The sequence below is a fragment of the Ixodes scapularis genome, unplaced genomic scaffold (genome assembly GCF_016920785.2).
Source record: "Ixodes scapularis isolate PalLabHiFi unplaced genomic scaffold, ASM1692078v2 PGA_scaffold1__304_contigs__length_218370807, whole genome shotgun sequence".
Lineage (NCBI taxonomy): Eukaryota > Metazoa > Arthropoda > Arachnida > Ixodida > Ixodidae > Ixodes > Ixodes scapularis.
This window is the reverse complement of record NW_024609846.1, coordinates 135,684,084-135,709,602: the sequence shown is the minus strand read 5'-3', so window position 1 is coordinate 135,709,602 and position 25,519 is coordinate 135,684,084. Positions and strand designations below refer to the sequence as shown.

General features: G+C 46.1%; 1 protein-coding gene and 1 pseudogene across 1 annotated transcript in view; both read right to left on the bottom strand.

Annotated features, from left to right (window-relative positions):
* LOC8040437 (rab effector Noc2) overlaps positions 1 to 25,519 on the bottom strand; it is a 48,873-nt gene that overhangs the window by 18,522 nt on the left and 4,832 nt on the right. Inside the window, exons 2-9 of the mRNA XM_040219335.3 lie at positions 21,991 to 22,072; positions 20,651 to 20,794; positions 18,301 to 18,430; positions 17,556 to 17,642; positions 15,855 to 16,011; positions 14,949 to 15,047; positions 10,919 to 11,071; positions 3,647 to 3,798 (exon numbers count right to left, since the gene is read on the bottom strand). Of these exons, the coding sequence (XP_040075269.1) occupies positions 3,647 to 3,798; positions 10,919 to 11,071; positions 14,949 to 15,047; positions 15,855 to 16,011; positions 17,556 to 17,642; positions 18,301 to 18,430; positions 20,651 to 20,794; positions 21,991 to 22,058 (990 nt within the window). The 5' untranslated portion in view covers positions 22,059 to 22,072. The remainder of the gene's footprint in view (positions 1 to 3,646; positions 3,799 to 10,918; positions 11,072 to 14,948; positions 15,048 to 15,854; positions 16,012 to 17,555; positions 17,643 to 18,300; positions 18,431 to 20,650; positions 20,795 to 21,990; positions 22,073 to 25,519) is intronic.
* Positions 7,817 to 10,129, bottom strand: LOC115325573 (annotated as a pseudogene).

Here is a 25,519-nt window from a genome sequence, read left to right as displayed (position 1 = left end):
CAGCTGAACTTGTTGAAGGCGGACTGCAATTGCTATGTTCTGTACAACGCTGCCAAGTATGCAGTGAAGACTTTAAAGTTTAATGCGAAAACCCTTGTACTAAAGGTCTTCAAAGAATTTTCTTCTAGCTTGAAATGTGAAGAGGAATTGAAGTCGTTTTTCGACTTCTCTGATTAGGAATATAGCGCAGTGCTGGGTCATATTTCTGTCCGTGTTAAGCTTGTTTATGGCCTTACACAGACTGTTTAAGAACTGGTCGCCCATCAAGTCCTACTTTCTAAGTCAGGGGGAGGAGGAGTGCGAAAAAATAATCTGGAGATTTATTGGCAACTAAGCCGATGAACTTTGGGGTGTGTCACGCTTCCGTAGTGCTACTTGCGCTTCATGTGCTCGTTCCTTGCAATGTTTCATTCAACTATCCTCACCCTTGAAAAGGGTCATCTTGAGCCAACAGAACTTTAAGCTGTAATTACTAAGCTGAGGAAGCAACTGATTAACCGGAAGGATGATATGCTCTTCGGTGTCAAGGCTAATCAGAGACTGGAAATTCTTTCAGACGGACAGGTTGCAACGCTGGACTTGGTGAAGGTCTATGACAAGGCCCTTGAGTACCTCGAAAAGTGGTTTGACCTCGAGAATTCCCCGTTTAAGAGGCTCGCCGAATTGGATCTGCACAAAGGTGCACCCAGCATATCAGTGGTAATGAATGCGGGAGAGCTTTTTGGCATAAACTCTAAAGAGGAAGGCAATGAACTGTACTCTGTGGGAGCCACTGGTTTCCCTCCCCCGAGAAGGTGTAAGCTGAGGCCGTTCCGGGCGAAGCCGTCTGACTTCGAGCCCGGTCGCTCCGTATTGTGTCGGAGAGACTACGTCACCATGCTGACCTACTCTCTTGCACTCCTCCGCGCGTCTCCCCGATTTCGGGGGACAGCGACATCGCGCGGGGGAGAGTCGGGCCTGCCCTCCGAGTGGACGGCAGTGTGGTCAAGGAGTCCTGGATTGGACTCCGGGCAACGGGTCGAGTTGCGGCGCGAGCTCGTCCGACCGGCGATGACTCCACGCTAGTGAGCTGGCTCTGACAGTCGGCGTCCCCACTACCTGTGGACGTCCGTCTGCCGAGAGCTCTGGCCCCGAACTCCTGCGACGATGGGTAGCGGCGTGAGCTCGCCCGACCGGCGACGACTCCGCTCGCAATTCCCCCTTTGGCTCTCAGGTCGGCGGGCGCTGCGGGCAAACTGTGTCCGCGGCTCGCTTGACCGCAGTGTCTTGTTGGGGACCCCTGGTACTTAATAAACGCTGCTGGATACTGGGATCATCGTTGTTGGCATGGCGTTGGCCGAACCCGGCGCGGCAACCGCCCTCGCTGGTAGCCGTCGGCCGCGCGGTGGGACGGGCCTCGGATTTCCCCATTGAGCACCGGGGTCCGGACGTAAAAGGTGCGTGATCCTGTCCCTCCTTTTAATTCCCACAACTCAGAGCTTTGTCTTTTGAGGGATACTCTCCCTGGACTTCTAGCACATGATGAGAAATCGAGCTCAATCTGGCTCAAATTCTTGAAAGATGTGAAGTGTTCCCATTTACAGAAACTACTAATGGAGTATGTATGTTTCCTCCATTCCCCTGCAGCAACGCGATTGTGGAACGCGTCTTTACCGTGATGGGGAACTTGTGGACGGATGGAAAAAATTAGCTAAGCGTCCCAATGGTTAAAGCAGAGCTCTTTGTGCGGTATAATTTGGTGTACAGCTGTGAAGACTTTATAAAGATGGCGAGAGAAAGCAAGCAGCTCATCTGAGCAGCTAAGTCGAATTCAAAATATACATTGAAGTTCCGCAAATAAAAAAAAAAAAGCGAGCATAAAAATTTTACTTTTTGCTTTTCTGCATTGTTTTGTGTATTGCACAATATTGCATGTGTATGTAGCTGTATGTTCCTACAGTAGTATGTATGTATATCCAATAAATTCTGGCATTAGCATTGTAAACTTTTAACATTAGTTTCTGTATATAATCACACTGGTTTGGTAGATTCAAACGCAAAGAAGAGCCTTTTATGTGCGGTTACTTTTCAGTGCAGCACATTATTCCATTTACTGGTATTTTTATGTTAACCAGCAGACTAGTTGGTTAGCTCAGTGTTGTGTATTTGTAATAATTGAAAACGAGTGTGTTATTAAACTGAAAGAAGTCCTGTTTTTGTCCTCATCCTCAATGTTTTAATTACTCTTTCAAGTTTTCGTATTGTGTATTTGTGTACATGTAAATCATGTTGATTTCTCTCCGGAAAAACAATGCCACAATAAATTGCATTGCCTGTCAAAGACTTCACATGTCGTCTTCTGTTGAACACAAATTCAATCTCCTATAATTAAAAAGAATATAAATACCTACCTACCTACCCCCCCCCCCCCCCCCCCCCAATCGAAGGGTCAATTTTTGTTTTGAGGAAAGGTGGTAACCCTAGTCAGAATGCTAAAACAACCATCTGCCATTAAAGGGGCACTGACACATCAAAATCGTAATTTATTTTATTATCCGAAACGATTGAAAATGATGCCGGGACATTACCTTCAAAATTCGAAACTTGGGAATTCAGTATTTGTGAATTAAAAAAACAATTTCCAAATGCCGAATTTGAAGTTCCCGCGCGATCCGCGCCAGTGCAGTGAGTCAAATTTTGCGGTCTCCTGCGACTCGACTTTCTTTCGGACCTCCGCACCACGCTGTGAAGCAAAGCGCCGTTGCTACCGCGACCCGAAGAGAGGAGGAGGTCAGCAGGCGGGATAGAAGGGAGCCGGCACGGGGAAAAACCGGTTTCTTCCCCGACTCGACGATAAGCCTCTGCTCGAGCACCGCCAAGTTTTTCGAGGGAGAACACAAATTCAGGAAGCGACATCCCACCGAAATCTGATTTTTGGTATTTCAAAAAGAAAGGCCGTAGTGCGTTCGTCATTGCGTTAAAAAACATGTTCTACGATTGCCGGTATTAAATGTTATAGAAATGTCGCCTACAAAGCTTCTGAATTTCCTGATTTTTGACGTCACCGATCAAAAGAAGCAAGGAGGTGAGCGCTGGAAATATAAACGCCAAAAATAAAAAGGCGCGCGCGCGCGCGCAAGGAAATTTTTGTTTGCGATGCGGTTTTTTTTGCGTGTCTATGACTGCAACTTGCATCGTTTTAGACAATAAAAAAGAATATGACCTTTGGGGTGTCAGTGCCCCTTTAAGAATTTGAGATTACTCGTAGAACAAACTCTTTCCCGTTTCACGGCCGCTTTTCCGGCTGCAGCGGCACTGCATGTTCTCCAGTGACAACGCAGAGTGCAATTACGCGTAACGTTTTGCTACAAAGGCACTCGGTCAATACCACCTGGAAGGCCCGCACCTTTCCCCCCCACCAAACGTCATCGCTAGTGGATCCGTGTGGCGCCGCCTAGTCTGTGTCGAAGTCACCACCAGCAGGTCTTGCAGCGTCTCGCAACAAGCGGGACGCTAGACGCTAGCACGCATCATCGCCGAGACAGATGCGACTCTAGTCGAGCGTCAGCGTGTTCGCCGCTCGGCGCAAGTCGGGGTTTCACTCACGACGACATAATGCACAGCCCTTATTGTCTTCTGGGTGGTAAAGACTTGGACCGCCACTCACCTCGACCAGGTAGGGCCCCAAGCGACCGCACGAGCCGGTGTCGATGTCACTGTCGTCGGCGCTGAGGTCCTTGTGCTGTCTCTGCCTCCACGGTGCCACTTCCGAGTGCTCGCCTCTCGCCACGGCCCCCATGTCACGCGATGAAGGCACGTCTGAAACATTTGAGTCAATGACTTCTGCAGGGACCGCGCCCTACTCACTGTGAAGTATGCATGCAACGGCGACACTGAACCATACGTCCCGGAGTGGCCTTCTTGGAGCTGTGCCCCTACATCTACCGCAGCAAGAATACAAGGTGCATAGGATAGACGTTCGTAAAAATGCTACCAGAAAAGCCTCGGAACAACCGCACCCAGGTGAAAATCTGTTCGCCTGTGGTTGGATTACGGAACTGGTTCCAGCCGGATCTATAATCCAGCTGCGAGTGAACCAATTCGCAGTTAGATACTTCGCTTCTTTGTGTGTTGACCACTACTTAAGTCTCTCGGTGGCCAAGGCTGGCTGCCGTTTCGAGGTTGTCTAAGAGGTTGATTCTCAGCTGCCCCTCGGAGTAGCCTACCTTTGTCCGGTTAAGAAAAGCATTCAAAGAAACGAGTTACGTTTCCAAAGAGGCCGCAATACCGGCAACCATTATCTTTTCTAGTGTTTGGTTACATACAACTATGGTGCCCGGAACACATATCCGGCTGGTAAATTTACTGCATCCAAAAAAAAAGTCCCCCAATTTACACATTGTGAAATCACAGAAGAGTCATGCTGTCGCTGGCCGCGATCTGACGGTATCACAGCAGTGGTGGTCTATATCACACATGCCTGTTCTGCTGCAGGTCGCTCTCCCCTGTGACAGCTTACGGAAGCTTTGGCAGCCAGGAGTTGAAACGCCGTGACAATGGTGACACTCATGTCCACTCGTGGTTCTTTCCAAAACTTCTACGCCCAACTACCAGGACCGCGACATCTGACCGCACGACACTCTGGCTTCAAGATGTCATTTTTGGCCATTTCGGGACCACTTTTGATGCATGGGCAGAATAGGACGGTGGCATGCATCCACAGTAGTACAACCGAGGTTGACGAGTTGCTAATAATGTCAGGCTAGTGCAGCTAACTTCTCTTAGGGTGGCTACATCAGTCATGATCTTGTGGCAGTAAGTCCTCGTGGCAGAAATCAATTCAAACAGGTGCAAAATGACTCCCGTCATGAATCAGGTTAACGCGACAGTGTCCTCAAACCTTCGTTGTTCGAGGACCAAGGGTGGAATGCAGAGGTGGGTGATCTTAAATTCATTGATAAGGTGATGCAGCTAAGGAGGGTTCAGGTTTTGAAGTACGAAAAAAAAATGCAAAACAATCCTCATCTTAGACTTGGAGAACTTAGAAGCGCAAAAAACACGCACGAGGAAGAGACAGATACAACACGGACTGGCGCTAATTTTCAAGTGATTTAATCGAGGCAATAAACCCAGCACACATAAAAACCCGCTGTGAAAAAAGCGACCCATAAACACAAACAACAGATGACAATGTTGTCATCTGTTGACTTCTAATGTTGTTTACAAGATTCCAATAACATGTGGGCACGTGTACATTGAACAGACCGGGCGGTGTTTTAATAAAAGGGCGTCTGAACATCATTTAGTCATAACAAATCGGGGGGACATCTCGCAGTACACTGCATGCAGTGCGGGTGTGATCCCCTTTTAGAATTAACCCAAGTTATTAAAAGAGAAAATAACAAGACTGAAAGGAAATTAGATGAAGCGTATTTTATAAAGTACTCAGGTAAAAATTGCATCAGTACGCCTTCAATTTTACTAAATGACAAAAAAGTTTCTTTTCTACATGGTTTAGTGTAGACATATTGAACTGATACGAATTTGTAAAGCATTGCCTTCTGTTGCTTGTGTTTATGGGTCACTTTTATCACGGGACTTGGCAAGATAGGCAAGAGTGTTCACACATGTGTGCTGGGTTGATTGCCTTGATTAAATCAGTTGAAAGTTAGCGCCAGTACGTGTTGTATGCGTCTCTTCCTCGTCCGTGCTTTTTGCACTTTTAGTAAGTCCTCCAAATCACAATGAACCAACTAGCCCAATCCAAAGTTTTAGTTCATCTTAGAAATTACTATGTTGAAATCGTTACAGGTCCCACAGCATCTCCTCATAAAATAAGGATGCTAAAAAATAAATCTCTAAATATTAATAAAAGAAGAAATTATAAGTATCAAAGGGCCTGATATGAAGTGTAGGATTGGAAGTGTATTTTCTTATATCACTTTTTTTGTCAAGAAGCCACTGCCTTACAAGGGTTTTCACACCATTTTCATGAGCAGATTCTAGCAAACTTGTATTGTGATTTTCTTAACCTTTTTATTTTCTCTTAATCTCAATACAGTTAAACCTCGATGTAACGAAGTCGGTAAAATTCGCAATTTACTTCGTTACATTGAAATTTCGCTAAATCGAAATTTGGCTTTAGCATGCGAAAAAAAATTCCGAAACATTTTACGGGTATGAAAACTCACCGAAAATGACATTTATTTTGGGGCAAAGTAGTCCGCGAGTTTTGCTTGCGCCTTGTCCGACAGTAGCAGCGGCGTCATACGGCGTTCGAGCGCCCAGAGCGCTTGCACGGCATCTTGCTGCCCATGCGACGCCGTGTACCTCCTCAGTAGGTCCATTGCGTCGAGCACTTCCCGAGTGCTCGTGATCTCGGCAGTTTCTTCAGGATGGCGTCCAAAATGTTTGCTTTCTCATCCAAAGAAAGAACTTTACGTTTCCTTATGGCAGCAAGCACGTGAGTGAACCGCCCGGTTGAAAAATAAAGCTGTTTAGTTTAGGCGGTGCCAATGTTTCCAACCTACACAGCACTCTTGACCCATAGAGTCTTGACCGCACAGTTTACTCAAGTTTACTTGCCCTCTTGCGCCCCTTGCGCCCACAGTGTGCTTGCGCAAGACAATAATCGGTCTTCTCCTAGATGGCAAGACGATAATCGGTCTTCTCCTAGATGGCACTGCCCGTGCGGTCGCGCGGTCGCGCCGTCACGTCGCTCCCCCGCTGAAGTTGGCTCCCGCGCTACCCGCGGTACAGTGGACTATGATGATCAGTGAATGTCAGTGGTGATGCTGTTATGCCGTGTTAACTTTTTGCTCGGCATTTTCTGGCCAGCCCTGCGGAATCCGCTTTGCCGCATGCCTCGCCGGCGCTACCGGCGCCGCATCCTCGGGCAGCCTATAGGAACGTTGGAAGGCCTGTCCCCGTGAAGTAACCTATCAAGCGCTCGCGTTTGCGCATAATTTTTTTTTTAACCACAATTTTTTTGCGAAGTTGTTTTTTAGAGTTGATTTATTTATTGCCTTCTATGGCAATGGCGCTTCGTTATATTGAAATAGCAGCAAAATAGACTTCGTTATATAGAGACTAAAAATACATGGGGTCTATGGGCAAGAAATTATGAAAAATAAAATACTTCGTTAAATCGAGGATTTCGTTACATTGAAGTTCGTTATATCGAGGTTCGACTGTAGTAAAAAAGCCGTTTACAACTCCCTGTAACGCCGAATTAGAGTGCAGCTCTTGAGGAGGAGGAGGGAAGGGTACGGGGAGGGGGGGGGGTCAACTGGTCGAAGGGGAGGGTCACGTGACGATGACCATGCCGATGATGTCATCAGTGACGTCACTGATGACGTCATCAGTGATGATAACGATGACGATGCGGATGTCAATGACGTCATCAGTGAAGTCACTTGTTATGCGTGGGTTCTTCTAAGTGTTTCGGATCGACAGGATGGCGTTGGATTTACATAACGTGTTCCTTTATTGTTGTTCTAATGGCGCCCGACTGGCTCTGCCAGCTCTGCTACAGTTGCCAGTAGGGCTAACGCCACATAGGTGGCGCTACCTTTTAGTACATATATAACACGCCCCTTTTTTCCTTCTTTTTTTTTTTTTTTTTTTTTTTTTTTTTTACAAGTTTATGCGGTTTGGAGGACGGACTTGTCTTCCTGAACGTGTGTGACCTGAGGTTGTCGGTCCACTGCTGGTATCACATGGTATATTCACTGCCCGGGAGGAGTCTTCATCTAAGTCAGACAATGGGCACAGATCCTCCACACTCCTTTGCACTTGGGGTGGTGCCTCTCGATCCCTCGGTGGCAGGGGTGCTTCTCTCAGGTGGTAGCGGTTTCTGCGGTATGTGCCTCCACCGTTTCCTTGCTTGTTTCCAGCTGCTGAGAGAGCCGGTCCACGTACGACTGGTAGTGAGAGGACATCTGCTGCTTTTCTGCTGCAATCTGCTCCATGGCATCCTTGAACTTGTTGACTTTCTTCTCCATGTCCAACTTCTCTTGGTGGAGCTCCTCCAACTGGCTGTGCACATTCTCAGAGGCTTGAGCGCCTCCGAGCTGCTGAGCATAAACAGCTCTTTCTTGACGTCGCCAAGCTCCTGTTGCAGGGCTTCATTGTCTTTCGCCTTCTTGCCAAGCTTGTTGCTCAACTCAGAAAGTTCTTGCTTCAGTTCTTCAATTGATTTGCTTGATTTGTACTGTTCCATCTTGAACCTCTCGATTTCCCTGAGGTACTCTTGGGAACTCTTCTCCTGAACCTGGCTCTGGCTGCTGACAGAATTCAACTTTCGCTCCAAGTCCATGTTTTTCTCTCTAGTCGCCTTCAGTCTTGTTTGCAATTCTTCCGTCGCCATGGCCTTCTGCTTGGCGGTCTGCTGGCTCTGGGAGAGCGCCGACTGAAGCTCTGTCTTCTCGGCCACCAGGATGCCGATGGTCTGGATGTGCACTTGTAGCTGGTCGTTGATGGCCCCCAGCTCGCGCCTGGACTGATCCTCCCGCTCTTGCTGCTCACGCTCGTACTCATGCTGCTGCCGTGTCAGCTTGCCCCTCAGCTCCTGCAGCTGAAACTCGAGTTGGTCCCTGTCTTGCTGCAGGGACTCGAGGCTCGTGGCCAGCTCCTGGTTCCTTCGCAAGAGGGCATCGTTCCTCGGGGTGCCGGAGCTCTCCGCAAGCGCCTCAATGTCTCCGTTGAGAGCCGCGTTGGTGTCGTTCATCAGGCCGTTTAGCTGCAGCGTGATCTGCCGAAGACTCTCCGCAGACGACAGCACCCTATTGCTTGGCTGGTCCTCACTTGCTAACTGGGAGAGATCCTGACAGGAGTGAGCAGTCAATGATTGGGTCTCCTTGGGTTTAGACGGCAAAGCCATGGAGGAGCTTTGCTTTAGAAAGCATACTTCTGGTGTGTCATCCCTGCCTGTAGTGCCATCAACCGAGTTGCACTTGAGTCTGTTGAGTTGTATTAGCTTCAGCTCCCGACAGGCATCCAAACCCAAAATGGCAGCTGTTGACATGTCAACTATGCAGAACTTCAGTGTTGCCGATGTGCCAGGTACGCTGCATCTTAGAAAGCACTCTCCACGTAGTGGCAAAGGCTCACCGGTGTAAGTAGTCACACAAGCACCAGGGCTGTTAAGTGGTGGGGGATCCGGCAACTTCTGGAACTGCTCCATCGAGATTAGGTTCACATCTGATCCAGTGTCCAGTTTGAACACAATGTCGTGTCCACTGACGTTCACTCTTTGGCTCCATGAAGAAGAGTGCTGAACGGTGCGAACAGTCAGCACATCCAAGGAGAGAGGTGCATCCTCCTGCAGCTCTCGCACGACGTGGGCATGACGCGACTGCAACGGACGAGGCTGATGTAGCTGCTGACACAACGCAGCATAGTGGTTGGGCTTGCCACAGTTGTAACACTGTTGTCCGAATGCTGGGCACTGTCGTGGCTGGTGAAATTGGCCACACCTGGAGCATGTTCTTTGCGAGTTGTGACGAGGCTGCGGTGGCTGGCGGCGAGTGGGCGCTCCTTCACTTGGTTCCCGCGTAGCGTCATACTGCCGTGTAGTTGGTGGACCGCGGCGATGTATTGCGAACACCTCCGGACTCTGTGGCTGCATCTCTTGGGCGTACGTTCTGGAAAGTTGCGCTGCCATACACTGGTCCTTGACTTTGTCGAGTGTAAGTTTCTTCTCGCGCAACAAGCGTTCTCTCAGCGAGTTGTCATTTATTCCATGAACGAGGCGGTCGGTGATCATACGGTTGCGAGCTTCACCAAAAGCGCATTGATCTGCCTGCTTTTCTACGGCTTGAGCGAAGGCCTCGAACGTTTGGTCTTTCGACTGTTTCAAGTTATGAAAGACGTAGGATGCATGCGTTGTGTTGCGGTACCTTTCGAAGTGCTCGTCGAAACGCTGAAGAACATCGGCGAACTTCTGCTGCGCCGCCGGAAATGTGAATGCGTGGTACTTCTGCACGAGTTCCGCGCCTCCAACATGTAGCAGCAGAGCAATCCGTGTCTCGTCGTCTTCCTTGTGGTACTTTGTTGCACGTTCGTAGATCGTGAAGCTCTTCTTCCAGTCGCTCCAATCCTCTGCCGGGTTGGCGGCTGCCGAGAAGGCTTGAATGGGCGGAAAAAACAACGCCATCACTTCTGTGGTAGATGCTGCTTACTTGCTTATCCCACTTCTGACACCATGTTATGCGTGGGTTCTTCTAAGTGTTTCGGATCGACAGGATGGCGTTGGATTTACATAACGTGTTCCTTTATTGTTGTTCTAATGGCGCCCGACTGGCTCTGCCAGCTCTGCTACAGTTGCCAGTAGGGCTAACGCCACATAGGTGGCGCTACCTTTTAGTACATATATAACATCACTGATGACGTCATCAGTGATGATGACGATGACAATGTGGATGCCGGTGACGTCATCAGTGACAATGACGATGCGGATGCCGGTGACGGCATCAGGGACGATGACGTCATTGGGGGTCATGTGACCTCGGCGGGGGGAGTCACGTGACCTTGGGGGTCATATGATCTGGGGACACGTGACCTTGGGGTGACCTTGGGGGTCACGTGACCTTGGAGTGACCTTGGTTACGCCGACGGCGACGGCAACGCCGCTCAAGCCGAAAACGGGCGCCTAAGAGCTGCGCTCTAAAAGTAATTGGCTATAACTTGGCATAATCATCATCCTATTTCTTCCTATTTAAACTTAGCGATTTAATTCATAATACATGAAGCAGTGTCGTAAACATTCTAGTACTTTAGGACATATTTGATGAAATATGATTTGTGACCGAGTGCACCGCGTAGCTTCCCCCTGCTTATTCCCAAACTTGCGACGAAAAGTCAAGATGAAAACAGCATCAGTTACTGCAAACAGGCATACATGTGGTTAAAGAACTATGGAAGGTGCCCAGCAACGTACAGTCAGTGGCCAGTGCCTGGCCCGGGTCTTGGTAGCTCGCCTCGAGTGCAGAGGCACCCTCCAGGCCTGTCCTGGACTTTTCCGACGCCAGTTCGGGAGACGCCGGAAACGAGGCCCCTATGCGGGGACTGGCAGCAGACGAGTCGCTGTCGGCTGCACAACGAGCAACAAGCCCCCATGAGTAAACTCCGAACCTGCCCACTCATCCCTTTCCTGTTTGCATTCTCAACACAAACACACATGTTACCATGTTTTTCATGTGCACCTTTTTTTTTACATGCCGTACCACATATGGGCATGTTTTTCATACAAGGAGAGACACAATGTCCGCGTTTCTCCGTGTCAGCACGCGCTCGACAGGAGAAAGAGCGGCCATCCCCACAGGGATGCACACCAGCCCATGTCGTTCTGGTGCTCCGCAGTGTCGCCAGATCAACTCGGCCTAAAACATTGAACAATCAGCGACAACCAGTGTATTGGTACCGCACAAATAAGGTTATTCACCGCTTACCTTTTGTTTTATCTTAGGGTTAAAGATAATTATCTGTGAATCCAGAAACAGTTGTATTGCTGCATCTATGGCACAGAGACTGACTCGGTTGTTCCAGGGGGCACGCCCAGCCTCACTCCCGCCCCGCGTGACTGTGGCGAGCCACCGGAAGTGGCTCGCCACCTGGCGAGCCACTTCCGGCGTCGACACCAAGATTAGGCCGAGACAAAGATCGGCACCTTGGACGCATTGCATTGTTGCAGGTGACTTTGACCGACGTAGGGAGATGCCATTGCAGTTGAGACGCGTGAAAAACACCTCATGTGGTTAGGGCTTCATGCAGTCATATCTGGTTGCTTTAATACAGTTACCCTTCTAGGGGCTAATGCCTGATGGCCTTTGTTACAAGCCATTTCTAGGGGAAATTGTAAATATTAACAAAACCTTAGATGCTAAAAGGCATCTGGAACTGACTGGATGCAACTGATGGATGTTATTTCCATCTGCTAAAAAATTCATGCATCCAAGAAAACGGAGGTAAGCACTGTTGTGTAAAAGGCTATTAGTACAATTTCCTCGTATCAAATATTTGACCCACTCTACAAATGATTGTGCTAGAGATATATGTCTTTCAAGGCTACAGCCTCATGCTTGCAGCTTTGCCTCCAATGCATTGGGTCGAACCTTAATAGAAAGTTCTCTGTTGCACCCGAAATCACAAATGCATAATTCGCTTAAACTGAACTAGTTGGTTAATTACATTTTAGATAAGGCCAACTTCAACATGTACACAAATACCGTAACATACCGGGGGAGCATCCACCCAACTTTCACTAGATACTGGGTTAATATAGACATGGGCACTTGTCCGGTCAAATCAGGTGCATATTGTATCATTTTTAGGGCTGTGCAAATAGGGGATTTTGATTTCGAATCGAATTTGAAGCGAATAGTGATTTTGGCCGAATATTTTCGAATTGAAAATTGAATACTTGCTGTTCAAAAATCTTGGCTGCAAAGTGGCATGCAAGATAGTTATTGCAGATGTGCAATTATTAAGTGGGCTGATACGTGAGAATGAGACCCTATTTAATTCATGTATGAATTATTTACAGGAATACAGGGTGCCAAGATTGGCAAAGATGGTGCAGGTGTTACTGGAGGAGCTCATTGATCGGTTTCTTTTGCCCATTTTTAAACAAGGTTGACGAAATGACTACGATGAATATATTTGAGAGTTCCCACCATAATATTTGTACCGTTTTGCCGAACGAGTGAGTATATTTTTTATTTTAGAAATTGTTTCTTACATATTTTTACACAGTAAACAAACATGGTGACTCGACGTCGCCAACACTTCGAAAAGCATGAATATTACAACTGCTCTCGAATTAAACATCAAATAGCGTAATATTCGAAACTACTATTCGAAAATTTGAATATTTGCACGACTCTAATAATTTTCAGAATTCTCATTTGAAAAATGCTAACTGTGGGCGCTTGATTGAAGTGGGTGTTTCCGCGGTATTTTACTGTTATATAAAAAAGAAGTGGATGCACAAATCGATGTCAAACAGTGAATTAATAAACTATAGTCAATACACATACCACAAAATCCTGTAAGAACGCGTCCACTCAAAATGAAGAGATAAAATGTAAAAAACATGGGGTGGGCTATCTTCAAAGATGTGACAGCAAAAATTTATAAAAAGATAGAAATAAAACACCGGGGGGGGGGCTTACTACAAACCACATGAAACGGGAATCGATACCGCCGATCGTGGACATGGCACATTCACATTGAACGATGCGATAAAACACGCAGGAATTCGCTACGAACTCCTGTGTCACAGCTGAAGATATCGCAGATAACAGACACAGCAGATTCGCTTTTCACAGTGCGAAAGACACACGGGAACTCGCAAAGGACACGCAGAAACCGATAATGCATGTGCAGATTGCGTACAAGAAATTGCGTAAACCCAAAATGAACTTGTATGTTACGGGAACGGATACCGCAGATTGCAGAGGCAGCAGACTCTCGTTTCCCGATGCAATAAACACGCAAGATCAACTTGCGTGTCACGGGAACCAATACTGCCAGCGCAGGTCGCAGACAAAAACGTGTGAACCCGGCCACTCAAACTCGTTTGTCGGACGTGCCAGTACCGAAGATTGCGCGGTTGATAAGACTCCCATCGGATATCACGTGATGCCCGACAGGAATCAGGGTGGGTGATGTTTCTGAATTTTTATGTGATAGGTATTCAGCCAGAAAAACTGGATGGGTGATCTCTTGGGGGAGGGCATCCTAACAGGATTTTATGGTAGGTTCAGAAACTGATGGGTTTTTTTTTATGGGTAGTTCGTGAAAATATACATCAAGTTCTTGGGCCCCCACCCTGGAGTTCAAGGAAGGACATCTGTACTGGTGGTACAAAGCTCAGACATGCAAAGGGTTTCTTCCATCTGACTCACAACACTCAAAAACTGCAAAAAGAGGTGTTGCCATCATGGCTCTTGTATCTGCTTCAAGGAAAATCTAGCTGAGGAAACTGGCCATCAAAAAATATGACGGACTGCATGCATGTCTCACAACTGCCATGGCCTACGACAATGTCAAAGGTGCTTCACACGGCGTTTTCGAAAAAAAACCTATCCATTTTGCAAGTCGTGCCACAAATAGGTTAACCAAACTTTTGAAAAACAGATCTCCAGGCTATACAATGCTGGCTAGCTGAGTTCTATTCTTGGGAGACATTTGTGAAATGATCCACAGAGAATCAAAGCACGAACCTGTGTGCAGAAATGAAACAAAAGAAGTGACAACCCAAAAAGTCACTGTGGTGGCGCCCTACATTTTCAGGAGTACCCACAAATTAAAATGCTTGATGGCACGCAAAGTATTCAGGTTGAGTTCTCTGCGCCAAAAAAAGGTATACTCGATGTTTCGTAAATTAAACCATGGGCCACACACTAGTAAGAAAAAAAAGATTGAGGTACAACTAAGCATTCCTTATGAGTTGTGATTGCGAAAGCATGCAAGCCGCTCGTCTGCTTCCTTTTTCGTCTGCTGCATATTTTTCGTCACCTGTCAGCGCGTGTGCTCCCCTGGTGACCTCGGGCGCTCCGTGCTGATGGACACGCAGTGGCCAATGGGAGCCTTGTCGACGCGCGCCAGCAAATGGAACCGAAGGAAACTATCTGCCATTTTCGCGCTTCAGACTGATGACATCAGCTCGCTCCATGAAAGAGTTAATGCCTTCGCATTAAAAAGATGTGATATAACCCACAGCATGCAATTCGCCCCCTGCGATACAGGGGTTATGTATCGGAATCCGTCATGATGTGGCAAGTTCTTATATTAGCCAAACGGGCCGATGCATCAACGACTGAACAAGGGAGCATGCAGTGTCTGTGGCGGTCAGTGGAATGATCATTCCACTGGCCTGCTGTGATGTTACTAATTGTCTTCGACCCTGCACTATGCAACAGGTCAGCACCTTAATTAAGTTGAAAGGGGTGATGAGAACAGCTTACTTGAGTCGTACATAGCCTTCCGTGAAATGAGTCTGCGATTAACTTTGGGGGCCTTGGATTCTTCATCCGAGCTGTCAGTAGACTCTTTCTCATTCTGACCTGAAACATTAAACCCGAACACTTGTATAACGCATTTAAGATGCTCTAAAGTTGGCTTTTGTACAGTACAATGCTGTCAAAAAGACTGTCTTCAGATTATTTGCAATATTGGAGGCTAAGGCTCTCATACTAACCGCAAAGCTTCCTTGACAAACTGTAAAACAAGGGTCAGGATCTACGGCTGCAACATAAACAATTACCATTTCTGGAGCCTAAAAAGAGTTTGCTTACTGTCGACTTTTTAATAACCAAAAGCTTTTTTTTTAGACTCGAATTATGGATTTCAGAAAGTTTTGAAAGAGTGACTGAATATCCTATTTTTTCAATATCAATAATATTATTAATGGCCTTATTCGCTTAAAAAACACACATCTAAATGTACTGGCCCACAAAAGCAAAGTTGCAATTTGAACGGTTGCAGAAAGTTTCTGAGCATTGCCAGGCCAGATTGGTGAGCATCTCAACTCTATGTAACAAACAAGTCTGCGAACTGCAAGTAATAGTAAAAAATTAAAATTTTAATATGGTAAACATAAAGCGATTTCATGTGACACAAGTGACACACTTGACTATGAACACAGCTAGTCTGGTAAGTATGTGATTCTCGACTTTTCTCCAGCATTCTTTTCCACACAACCAGGAAAGTGCCAGCGTGGTGGATGTGTTCATGCACAGCACAGACTTGGGGAAGGGGGGGGGGGGGGGGGGATGGGGAACAGCACAGGGCTGTTTTTTTTATGTTTTTTTTTAGCAAAAGCATGTACAAACAAACAGTACACTGAAAAATAACAATAAATATTAGAGTACCCCTGTGCCACCCCCGGCCTGCAATGGCAGCTGTTGTGGCCTCCGTCCCATTGCGGTTTCGGCTGGAGCTGTACTTGGAGGCGCCTTCCGCCTTTTTGTCAGGGACCACGTAGTTAGGCAGAGCTCGATAGAACCAGGCACCGGATTTCTTCCACATCTGCATGCCACAAATTTGATGAGGGGTTCAAACTTAGCTGAGCAAGCTGTTGCAGAAACGTTTGCACTCGGTGCTGTAAGCCTAGTACTTCAGCTAGATATTTAGACCTGAATCATGGAAATCATAAACGCATGAGCAAATGTTTCTCCTTTTCTTTTTTCATTAAACTCAAAGCTAAAATATATAAACTGCAAAGATTCGGTTGGAGTGAACACTGATCTCTATTTTGATTATTTAAAACTAACCTGGGTAGAGGTGCTCTCTTGCTTTTGTCATAATTACAACAAAGACTTAGCAGTCATATTATGTGCTATATATAGCAATAATACTGTGTGCTACCATAAAGTACCGTGGAAGAACCCATTTCATACAAGCGCCCAGTGTTAACATTTCCCGGGAATTCTGCAAATTATATGTTAAGCGCTAGCACCGGCCGGAAATACTGACCCTGTTGCGGCAGCCACGAGACCGACAGCAGCGATGACAGGGATATAATGTGAAAATAAATGTGCTTTTTTTGATTATGTTCACCCCGCCTTCAAAGCTCTTCATTGGCCACCATCTTAGTGTTCATCACTGCTCTCTATGAAAATTGCTGGATCATGCTTCCACACTTCAAGCCCATTGCGCGATTGCGGCCACCGCGGTCGGCCATCTTACCACATCTGCTGAAGCGTTGTCAAGGATGTGGTCACGTGACCTTTGCCTCTGTTGTCACGTAACCTACAAATGGTAATTATGGTAACAGTCTAGGCTCGATAACGCTAAAGCAAATGTGGTAAGATGGCCGACAGTGGCCGCACATGCGGAGCGGGGGAGCGCGATCCAGCAATTGTCACAGGAATCAGTGGTTTTCATCAATTTGACTGGACAAGCGACAATGTTTAGATTAACCCTACTTTCAGTGAAAGTGCAATGGGTGCTTCCCCTGTATTTTACAGCAGATCCTGAACGGTGTAAGAGTCAATTAAAATCCTAAAGAAACAAGAAGTCATAAAATTCCTGCTTATGTGTATAATACTACTAAATTATTACATATCCAACCTCAAGAAGATCAGAAAATCTGTCATTGCATTCAGCTTTTTAACAGGAACCTATGAAATATACAACTACACCAAAAGCAACTAAAGTAGCAAATGCTCAACATGGCATTTAATTTCTGAACTAAACGTCCACTCAATTACGTAAAGTAAAAGCTACATTTCTGACTCAAAGCATGAAAATCTCTTTCCAAAAAAGAGAAGAAAAAAATTGCTGCTCTTATATGTTGCACCTTCGGAACGCTCTCAGCTGGCTTGCATGTTTAATGGGAGATGAGTGATATCATATGCAGACACACAATATTGATTGTTGCCAATAGACTAGACAGGCTACAGCACTAGAGCACTGACCTTTTGGCTCTACCATAAAAGATAATACCATGCTCTGTCACATTAATAAACTAGGTCTAGATTCTTCTTTGATGCTTGTCAAGCAAAATTCCCCACCGAAACCCCACCATTTGCACCAAAGAAGAGCCCTTGCTCATGTGCCTGGTCACTCACCTCTCGTGTCTCTGAACAAATCTTGCACAGCCATATCTGCTCCCTTTGTGCACTAAATGTGTCCACACTGCACTTGCTGCACACGGCCTGAGAAGACAAGACACGTACGAGGAACTTCATGATGGACTGAAGTTTAAGAGAAAGGATGCATGCAGATATGTTGCATAGTGCACGAAGTAGAAATATGCGGAAAGCAAGAATATCTTTGCTACTAAGAGTACCATATGAACTGGGACTTCAAAGCAATCTAGTTACTGTATTTCAATATAGTGTTGCTGATTGGGCTAGTTGGCGATTATCAATGGTACAAAATGGCAAAGACACAGACAAAGAAGAGGAGACAGACACTCTCCGGCTAGGTGTGTGCTACGTGCTGATGTTTTTGGTATGTGCACTATGATGCCAATGCGAATAAAAATAAGTCGTAAGTCGGCCCTGTGGTGTGTTCATCTCTTCTTTTTTGCCCTTATCTTTTTGTTGTTTGTTTCTAATAATTATCATATTTACACATGCCATTCATGCATCATTTTCCAGGAAAATCAGGCTGTACTAGGACCATGAGTTCCAAAGCAATTTATGAAAAAAGCTTCAGGAGTTTTTTTTTTAGGAAAGAACAGCTCACAATTTGTATCCTACACATAGCACTCTGAAAGCAGCAATGGAAACGTGGCATCACGGAGGCACGCGTCCATAACTGAGTAAGGAAGTGCTTTTCCCCGCGGAGATTATGAGAGTACGAGCACACCTTCCTGCAGTCGTTGCAGAGCAGTGGAGATCCGCTGAGCAAGCCGAACTCGTTGGCACACAGCACACACTGGGTGGTCCCATTGCCCAGGGCGTTGCGCTTCATGTTCTCCACACGCTCCACCAGTCGCCTGCAGAAAAGGACAGAGAGGTTCGGTCGAGAACACACCACGTCATATGACCCAAGGTTGGAGGTCTTGAATGTTTTATCTCGAGGAACCCCTTTCGCTCTTGACCGATGGCTGAGGAACCCCTTTTGCTCGTGACTGTTTTGCTTGTAAAATAAGCTTTTACAGTGAAACTGAGTGCAGAAAACAAGTAAACATGTTTATGTACTTGCTTAAGTGGTTCGCTCAAGTCTAACTCAATAGGCCCTCACAGATTCTTCCTCGTAAGAAAAATCTCGAAGCACTCTATATCCTCGGTCGCTTAGGCGTCGCACAAACCAGTGCGCTCTTGTTGTGATTCGGACTTAGAACAGCTATCGGAATCGCTCCCATCGTCGACAGAAGGCTCCGAAAACTCACTATCCTCACCAGTCACCCAGTTATCATCACTTTTGAAAAGAATATCTATAATTTCATCGTCAGAAAGGCCACGCCATACACTGGACGCTGCCATCTTCTCCAAGCAGGCAGCGATCAAGCGGGAAAGACGACACACAAAAGAACAAGCTCAAACAAACACAGCAAACAGAACGACCCTCGCCATCTGCTATCAATGCATCTAACTACACTACCCCAAGTCTACATAGCGCGCCATCTATGAATGGCTCTTTAAAACAGAAATTCATGCAGACCGGCAAATCGCCAGCTTTGGCAATATGGCCCCTGATGGCACACCCGGCAATTCGACGGCTTTGGTAGCGAATAGGTTAACAAAGAAAATGATCTGTAAAAATGTCTAGTGAAAGAGTCATTAATGATAGATAAGCAAAAAGTTTGTTTTAGCAATATGTCTGTTTCACTGGGAAATCATATTAGAACGTTCCTAAACCAGTGAATTGTTTTTTGTCATTTATGGTTGGTAATTTATGCTTTTAGGTCACCTATATGTTTTTCTAGGTCACCTATCTTTGCCCATTGTGTGGATATTCCCCCTAGAAGCTTCTTTTTCTGTTTTTCTATGGTTGGTCCTTCGCCAGGTTCGAAGTATGAATCTGTTTAGTGTCGCCCCCTCACCCGAGTTCAAGGTTGTTTCGCTTTGTGCGTTTGGGTCCTCATGTTACCTTTTGGTCCATCGGTCTCCTTCTTTCTGTACGTACCTATGAAAGGTTGTGAAGGGTGAAATAAATGTTTGCTGTGTTTGGAGATATCTGTCGTGTTTGTCCTCCTTGTCCCAACTCTCCAGGGTAAAAATGTCTGCATGTTAGTTTCAATTATCTACAAGTTTGAATTAAGAGAGTTTGAATTAACAAGATTAGACTATACCTGGTTCAGGATTAGTCTGTGCTTTACTCTTAGCTGATACAAAGCTAGCACCCTTCCTGTATGACCTGAAAGCCCCAAACATGTGCTCCCATTTTACACAAGCTTACCATGTCCCCCCCTTTCCCTCTCGCACCCCAAGATGTAGTCCCGGTGTAAGGAATGACAACATATCTCACACTAGACTATTTATTTATTCAGAATTCGGCATTACTCAAGCATTATTTTGAGCCTATGCCTGAAAAGCCAACTATTGTTTGGAATTCTTTGTAATTTATTCTTGTATAATTTATTCTTGTGCACAGCATGGCAAGTAAAATTCAGATAACATTAAAAAAAACTATACAGATGCTTGCAAATGCTTTTCATCTGTTTCATGAAGAGGCCAAAAATCAATCCGACCAATATGTAGCATGGATATGACTTTGAAACAACCCTTCTTTCCAGTAACGCTGAAACGAGAGCCTGCAGAAGTGGTGCGAAATGTGAATGCGCCTGAGTGTGATTGACTGCACTGCAACCGTTTGTAGCCACTTGAGACGAGGGGACATTCCAGTACACTGGTGCGATCTATCAAACCTGTTCAATCTGCTCATAATTACTAGACAAAAGCTTTTCCAATAGTTCTTGTGAGATCAAATCTATGCACTATCTATGTATCTATGAGAAATGGTCGCTTATAGCATTGTTGGAATTATTTCCAGCACATGGTGGAAAAACGAAGCGTAAGATGCACAGATTGGAAAGGTTCCAGGGCTCCCCTATATATGGCGCCGGTGACTCTCGCCGTAAGCAGTTGCAAGTAGGATATGTGATCAATCCTTCTCAAACGCAAATTTGCTAACCAGCCTGAAGTTTTTGACGTCCATGTCATGCACAGGAGAGCTCGAGGGGCCATGCAGGGAACAAACAAGGGAGGCTCACCCGACGCGCTGCTGCTCCATCTGCTCCAGCATGTCTGCCCTCTTGATGACGCCCACGATGCGCTCCTGCTCCGAGTCGTTGAGCTGCTCCTGCCGGGTGAAGGTGCTCATGGCGCCCGTCTTCACCGACCACCCCGTCTGCAGCCTGGCCAGTGGCGGATAATGTCCATCATCAGGCATCGAAACGTCTGAGCCGGTCCAACTCTGTTGGTCCTACTGCACGATTAGCTCAAATAATGGCACGCAAGCATACGAGTAAACGAGTTAATTTTTGCAAACTTCGCGACTTAAAAGAATTTTTCAAAAAATGTATCGCGTGGATATATTAACCTTACGGTAACGAGTATGTGTCGTACCACTCCAGATCGCAAAGATTTCTGCCCGCGAACTATTCCCGAAATTCCCACTTCGCAAACATTGCTAAATATATCAAACACGCTAAGGTAAAGTTGTTTACGGTATTTATTTCACATAGAGGTGCATGAACTACAAGCTGACGGGTAACTAACACAAGCCTGTGCAGTTGCAAGAGAAGGCAGCATAGAAATAACAAAAATGACGCCACCCGTGCGGCATTCTCAAATAAATTAAAAGCATTCGAGCCCATTGGAGAACTACCAGCAATTCCTTTATGTCTAGGACAGCCATTTATTCACTGGGAAGGGACCATTTCTCAAGAAAAGCTTGCCACAGCCCTTTGCAACAAAGGAAATGTGACCTCCCATTCACGTGGATGCATGATGAGTAGAAGTGTCACACCTAGTAGTTAATTCGTTAGAGGAGATGAGCCAAGCCAGAGTCATAGTAAATAAAATGAGCCACGTCATTCCACAAGGGTGTTTCTCCCTCATACTTTGATCCCGACAGAAAGGAGAACAGTTGCATAAATGAAGCAGATGGAGGGCAAGCCATATTGTGAACTTCTTACATTTTTCCTACATGCTGCTATCAAGAAAACTGTTTGCCTTTTTGGTTAGAAACCGTTTTGCTCTAACAATGACACAATATACATTATAGGAACTGTAGGCAATTATCTATGCCAAATTTTGGTCAGCATTAGTTTACTTCCTCAAATGCAAAGACAAAACGAAGTAGAATATGAGACTGGCTAAACCAAAATATAGTGGGCAAGCAACCACTTTTTATCATATCCTAAACCTAAACAATTGGTCAAGGTACAAAAAGCATACATGCATAAATAACCCCACACAATCAAGCTCCCATATGCATGTGCAAGCGGCAGTGCTAGCGGTATGTGAAATATGTAGCGTATAAATGTAGTGGCATTTAGGTAAACACTATTAGGGTGCTTAAGATGGCGCTCCACAGGTGGGTGCTCACTTTGCCCGCAGAGCCAACTCCCGGTCGTTGGGACAGACCCACTTGTCTTTCTCGCCATAGTCACCCATGGCTGCTCAGTCCACTGCACCAAAAAGAAGAGCGAGTCGGCATTGCTGGGTCTACTGCCTACCGAATGTCCATCTGCATTATTCAAGTCTTCAAAGCAACCAAAAAATGCTTCGTATGGCCCAGCCCAAACTATGCATGACCATGTGCCATACTTTCCAGACTACAATTCCTGGACTAAACACACGTTTAAAAGTTGATATGTGCGGACTACCTAAAGGGGCAGAATCCATGAGAATATGGTTTTCAAAATCACTCTACATCAGAGTTTGTTGTCATTGAGAGTAGTTTTTGAGATCACGCTCTTTCGCACTGGACAATCAATGAGGAAACTACTGTATCTAAAAAATAACACTTTTTTTTTTTTCAGCCAAGATATGACACTGTGAATTGCACACTCAGTGGAAGGCATGCACAGTGGGTGGCCATGCATGTTATGGCACCTCCCTGATGACTCCGGATGGGCGAAAATTCAGTATGATTCTATTTTTGTTGCGTCGCACAACAAAAATAGAACCTTACTGAATTCACACCCCTCAGGGGTCATCAGCGAGGGGGCCAAAGAATGCTTGCCCTCGCTCTCATGAAGTGACCGCGCCGCGCTGAGCTCGGCCGTGCAGCCTGTGCGGCCAGGACTGTACTGCCGGACCTTTTACCGGCGGCCGAGCCACTCCGTGCGCTGCACCGCCATGCAGAGGGCTATCTGGTGGCGTTTTGTTGATGACGCGCGCCAGCTAATGGGAGCCTATCCATCAGATTTCTGCGAGAGACGACAGGCTTCGCTCCATTGGGACAGGTTGCGGTGCCGTTTGGCGCGGCTCCAAACCTGATGACGTTGGTTCGCTCCATGGGACATTTAATGCTTTCGCATTAATAATACGATATTCAATATTTGATATTCGCTTCGAGGTAAACTGCGAGCTCCGCCGGTGTTGCTTCTCCTCAGTGCACCGGTGCTTGAAGTGCACTCAACGGGGCTATCTCGCCACGATCAACACTTTGAAAAGTACAAATATTTCAGTCGCGTACTAAGGGGGAAAGCACACTTTTAAAGCGGAGCGGTGCACGTGCGCGCCTGGTGTATTTAAAAAAAAAAAAAACTTTGTGAATGTTGATATCTACACTAGTGTAAAACTTCCACAATTAAAACTGCAGATATTACGCAAAAATAAATGTTACGCAGAGATTTCCTAACAACCTGCCTTCATACTTCATAATTGTCTCTTTTTTTTTCTTTTTCTTCTTTCTCTCTCAAGACTGAGATGTAAGAAAAGATATTTGCATACCAGAGCAGGAATATTTATAAATTCCCCCGTTTAGGTACAGCTGGGAAATTCAATAGGTCATATTTTATGCCAAATATGTAATTCGCTTGACATCTCAATGTAGGAATTAAGCTTTCTGAGGTCACTGTCCACAGATATTTAGGTTAAAATTAGCTTAGAAGTAGACAGGTGGCAGCTTGGGAACAAACATCACAGCTGGGTTTTCATTTAAGCATGGTGCAGTAGGGAAAGGCTTGGAGAAAGTATTGGATATTCAATTCAAAAATATTGGCTCAACACCACTACTGGCTTTGAATTCACTTCAAACTCAAAATCTATGATTCACACATGACTACCGTAATATCCCGAGTCATCGCCCACCCCCCTACCGCCTGAAATTAATTAAAAAAGTGGGGTGGGCCATGTCTCGGTGGGTGAGCACAAACACTTGAAAAAAAAAGCGGAAAAACCGCCTATTCTTCTCTGCGTATCTAGCGCTGATGCACAGGAGATACATCAAACTCAAAACTCGATTTAGTTTCCTTGTTTTATAGAAAAAAATGCTCACGAAAGAATATTTTACTATAGCGAAGTCCGTTGCCTGCATACGCGCTAGAAACACTGCCGATCTGCATATAGCGCGAACGTTTGTTCCGTCAAAGAATGTCACCACTATGTTCTCCTAGTTAGTAAAAAAAAAAGAAAGAACAGTCTACAAGAAAATAGAAAAACCGACCAGGCGCAACGAGCGAGCGAGCGAGCGAGCGGACCAAAGAAGCGACTAAGAGCAATGCTGGGAAATCGGGAAAGCGGGAAAGCCGGCGGTCGCGTTGGCAAATACTTTGGCGTCGGGCCAAGTCGGGTGCCTTGTCAATCGCAAGCTCTTGCGCAACTTTCTTGTTTGGTGCGTACATACGTGCGTCCGTGCACGGCGGGCTATCAATGCACGGCTGGGACGCTCTGCAAACGTCTGTGTAGGGCGTTCCAGCAAAGCTTTATTTACGCGTTGGCTTTGCCTAAAATATTGCACAACCGCGGTCGCGACGGGCGGGAAGAAGGAGCGGGTTCGCGGTGACCTTACTTCGGCGGAGACAGACTTTGGCCTAACACTCCGCGGCTACATTAACAAACTCTTATTTTGTTATCTCCATCGTTCTCTTTTCGCACGGATACACGACCACTTTGGGTTCGCTCACGAAGGAAATGCGTAAACAAAAAGAAGTGTCTTTCCCTCCTTCGTTTTACTTTGTCACGGACGTCCTCCAACTGTAAGGTCCGCGGCCGCGTCATTCGGGTAGGATGAGTGTTCGCGGATCGCGGAGTCCGCGCTGGGGTATTTGAAGGGGTGGGCGATGACTCGGTGTTTTTTCGGAAATCGATATTGGCCCAAAAAATAGGGTGGGCGATGGCTCGGGGATGGGCGATGACTCGGGATATTACGGTATCCACAACACTTACCGTCAACCCGTCAACCACATTTGTAGTGAACCCACATATGCTGCCAACAAGCAGCTGATCACAGTTGTAACCACATGACACTCCCAGCAGATGATGCGCTCATATATTTACTGCCACAACGAACATCAAGGAGAATGAATAACGGTAATAATCCCTGGAGAAAAGGAACATGAGGGACAAAGGTTGGTCCTTTGTTCCTCTTGTTCACCTTCTCCAGGGATTGTCGTTATTCTTGTCCAGCCCGCTGCACCTCTGCCTTAATTGCATTAACATCAAGGAGAAGTCAAGAAGCAGAGAAAGTCAACCGAAATTTTGTGCCTTTACCCTTTCCCCCGACGTGGAATTTATGGAATTGTAGAAAGTCGGAACCTGCGAAGGCTATTATGCAGACATTTTCAAAGTACAAAGCGCTAACACGAGAGAGAGATTATAAAGACGTATAAATGCCTAAAACGTCTAAAGCTCCACCAAAGTCAGCGTTTATAACAAAACAAATAAACTTCAAAACTACTGGAGGGAGCAAAATATGTCTGCCCTCTGTATCTGGACAAAGAAAAGCAAGCCAACACAAGTATTCAATAAAAGCTAGCGCAGCAAGAAACATATTTTGATTTAATAGGTCATATGTCCAGGAAACAATACAGCAATAGTATATTTTCGGGAAAATGAGGCTAATGGCTCGGAGTAAGTTCTATAGTTTGTAAACAAGACAATCATATGAGGCAGGAGCCGATGAACAT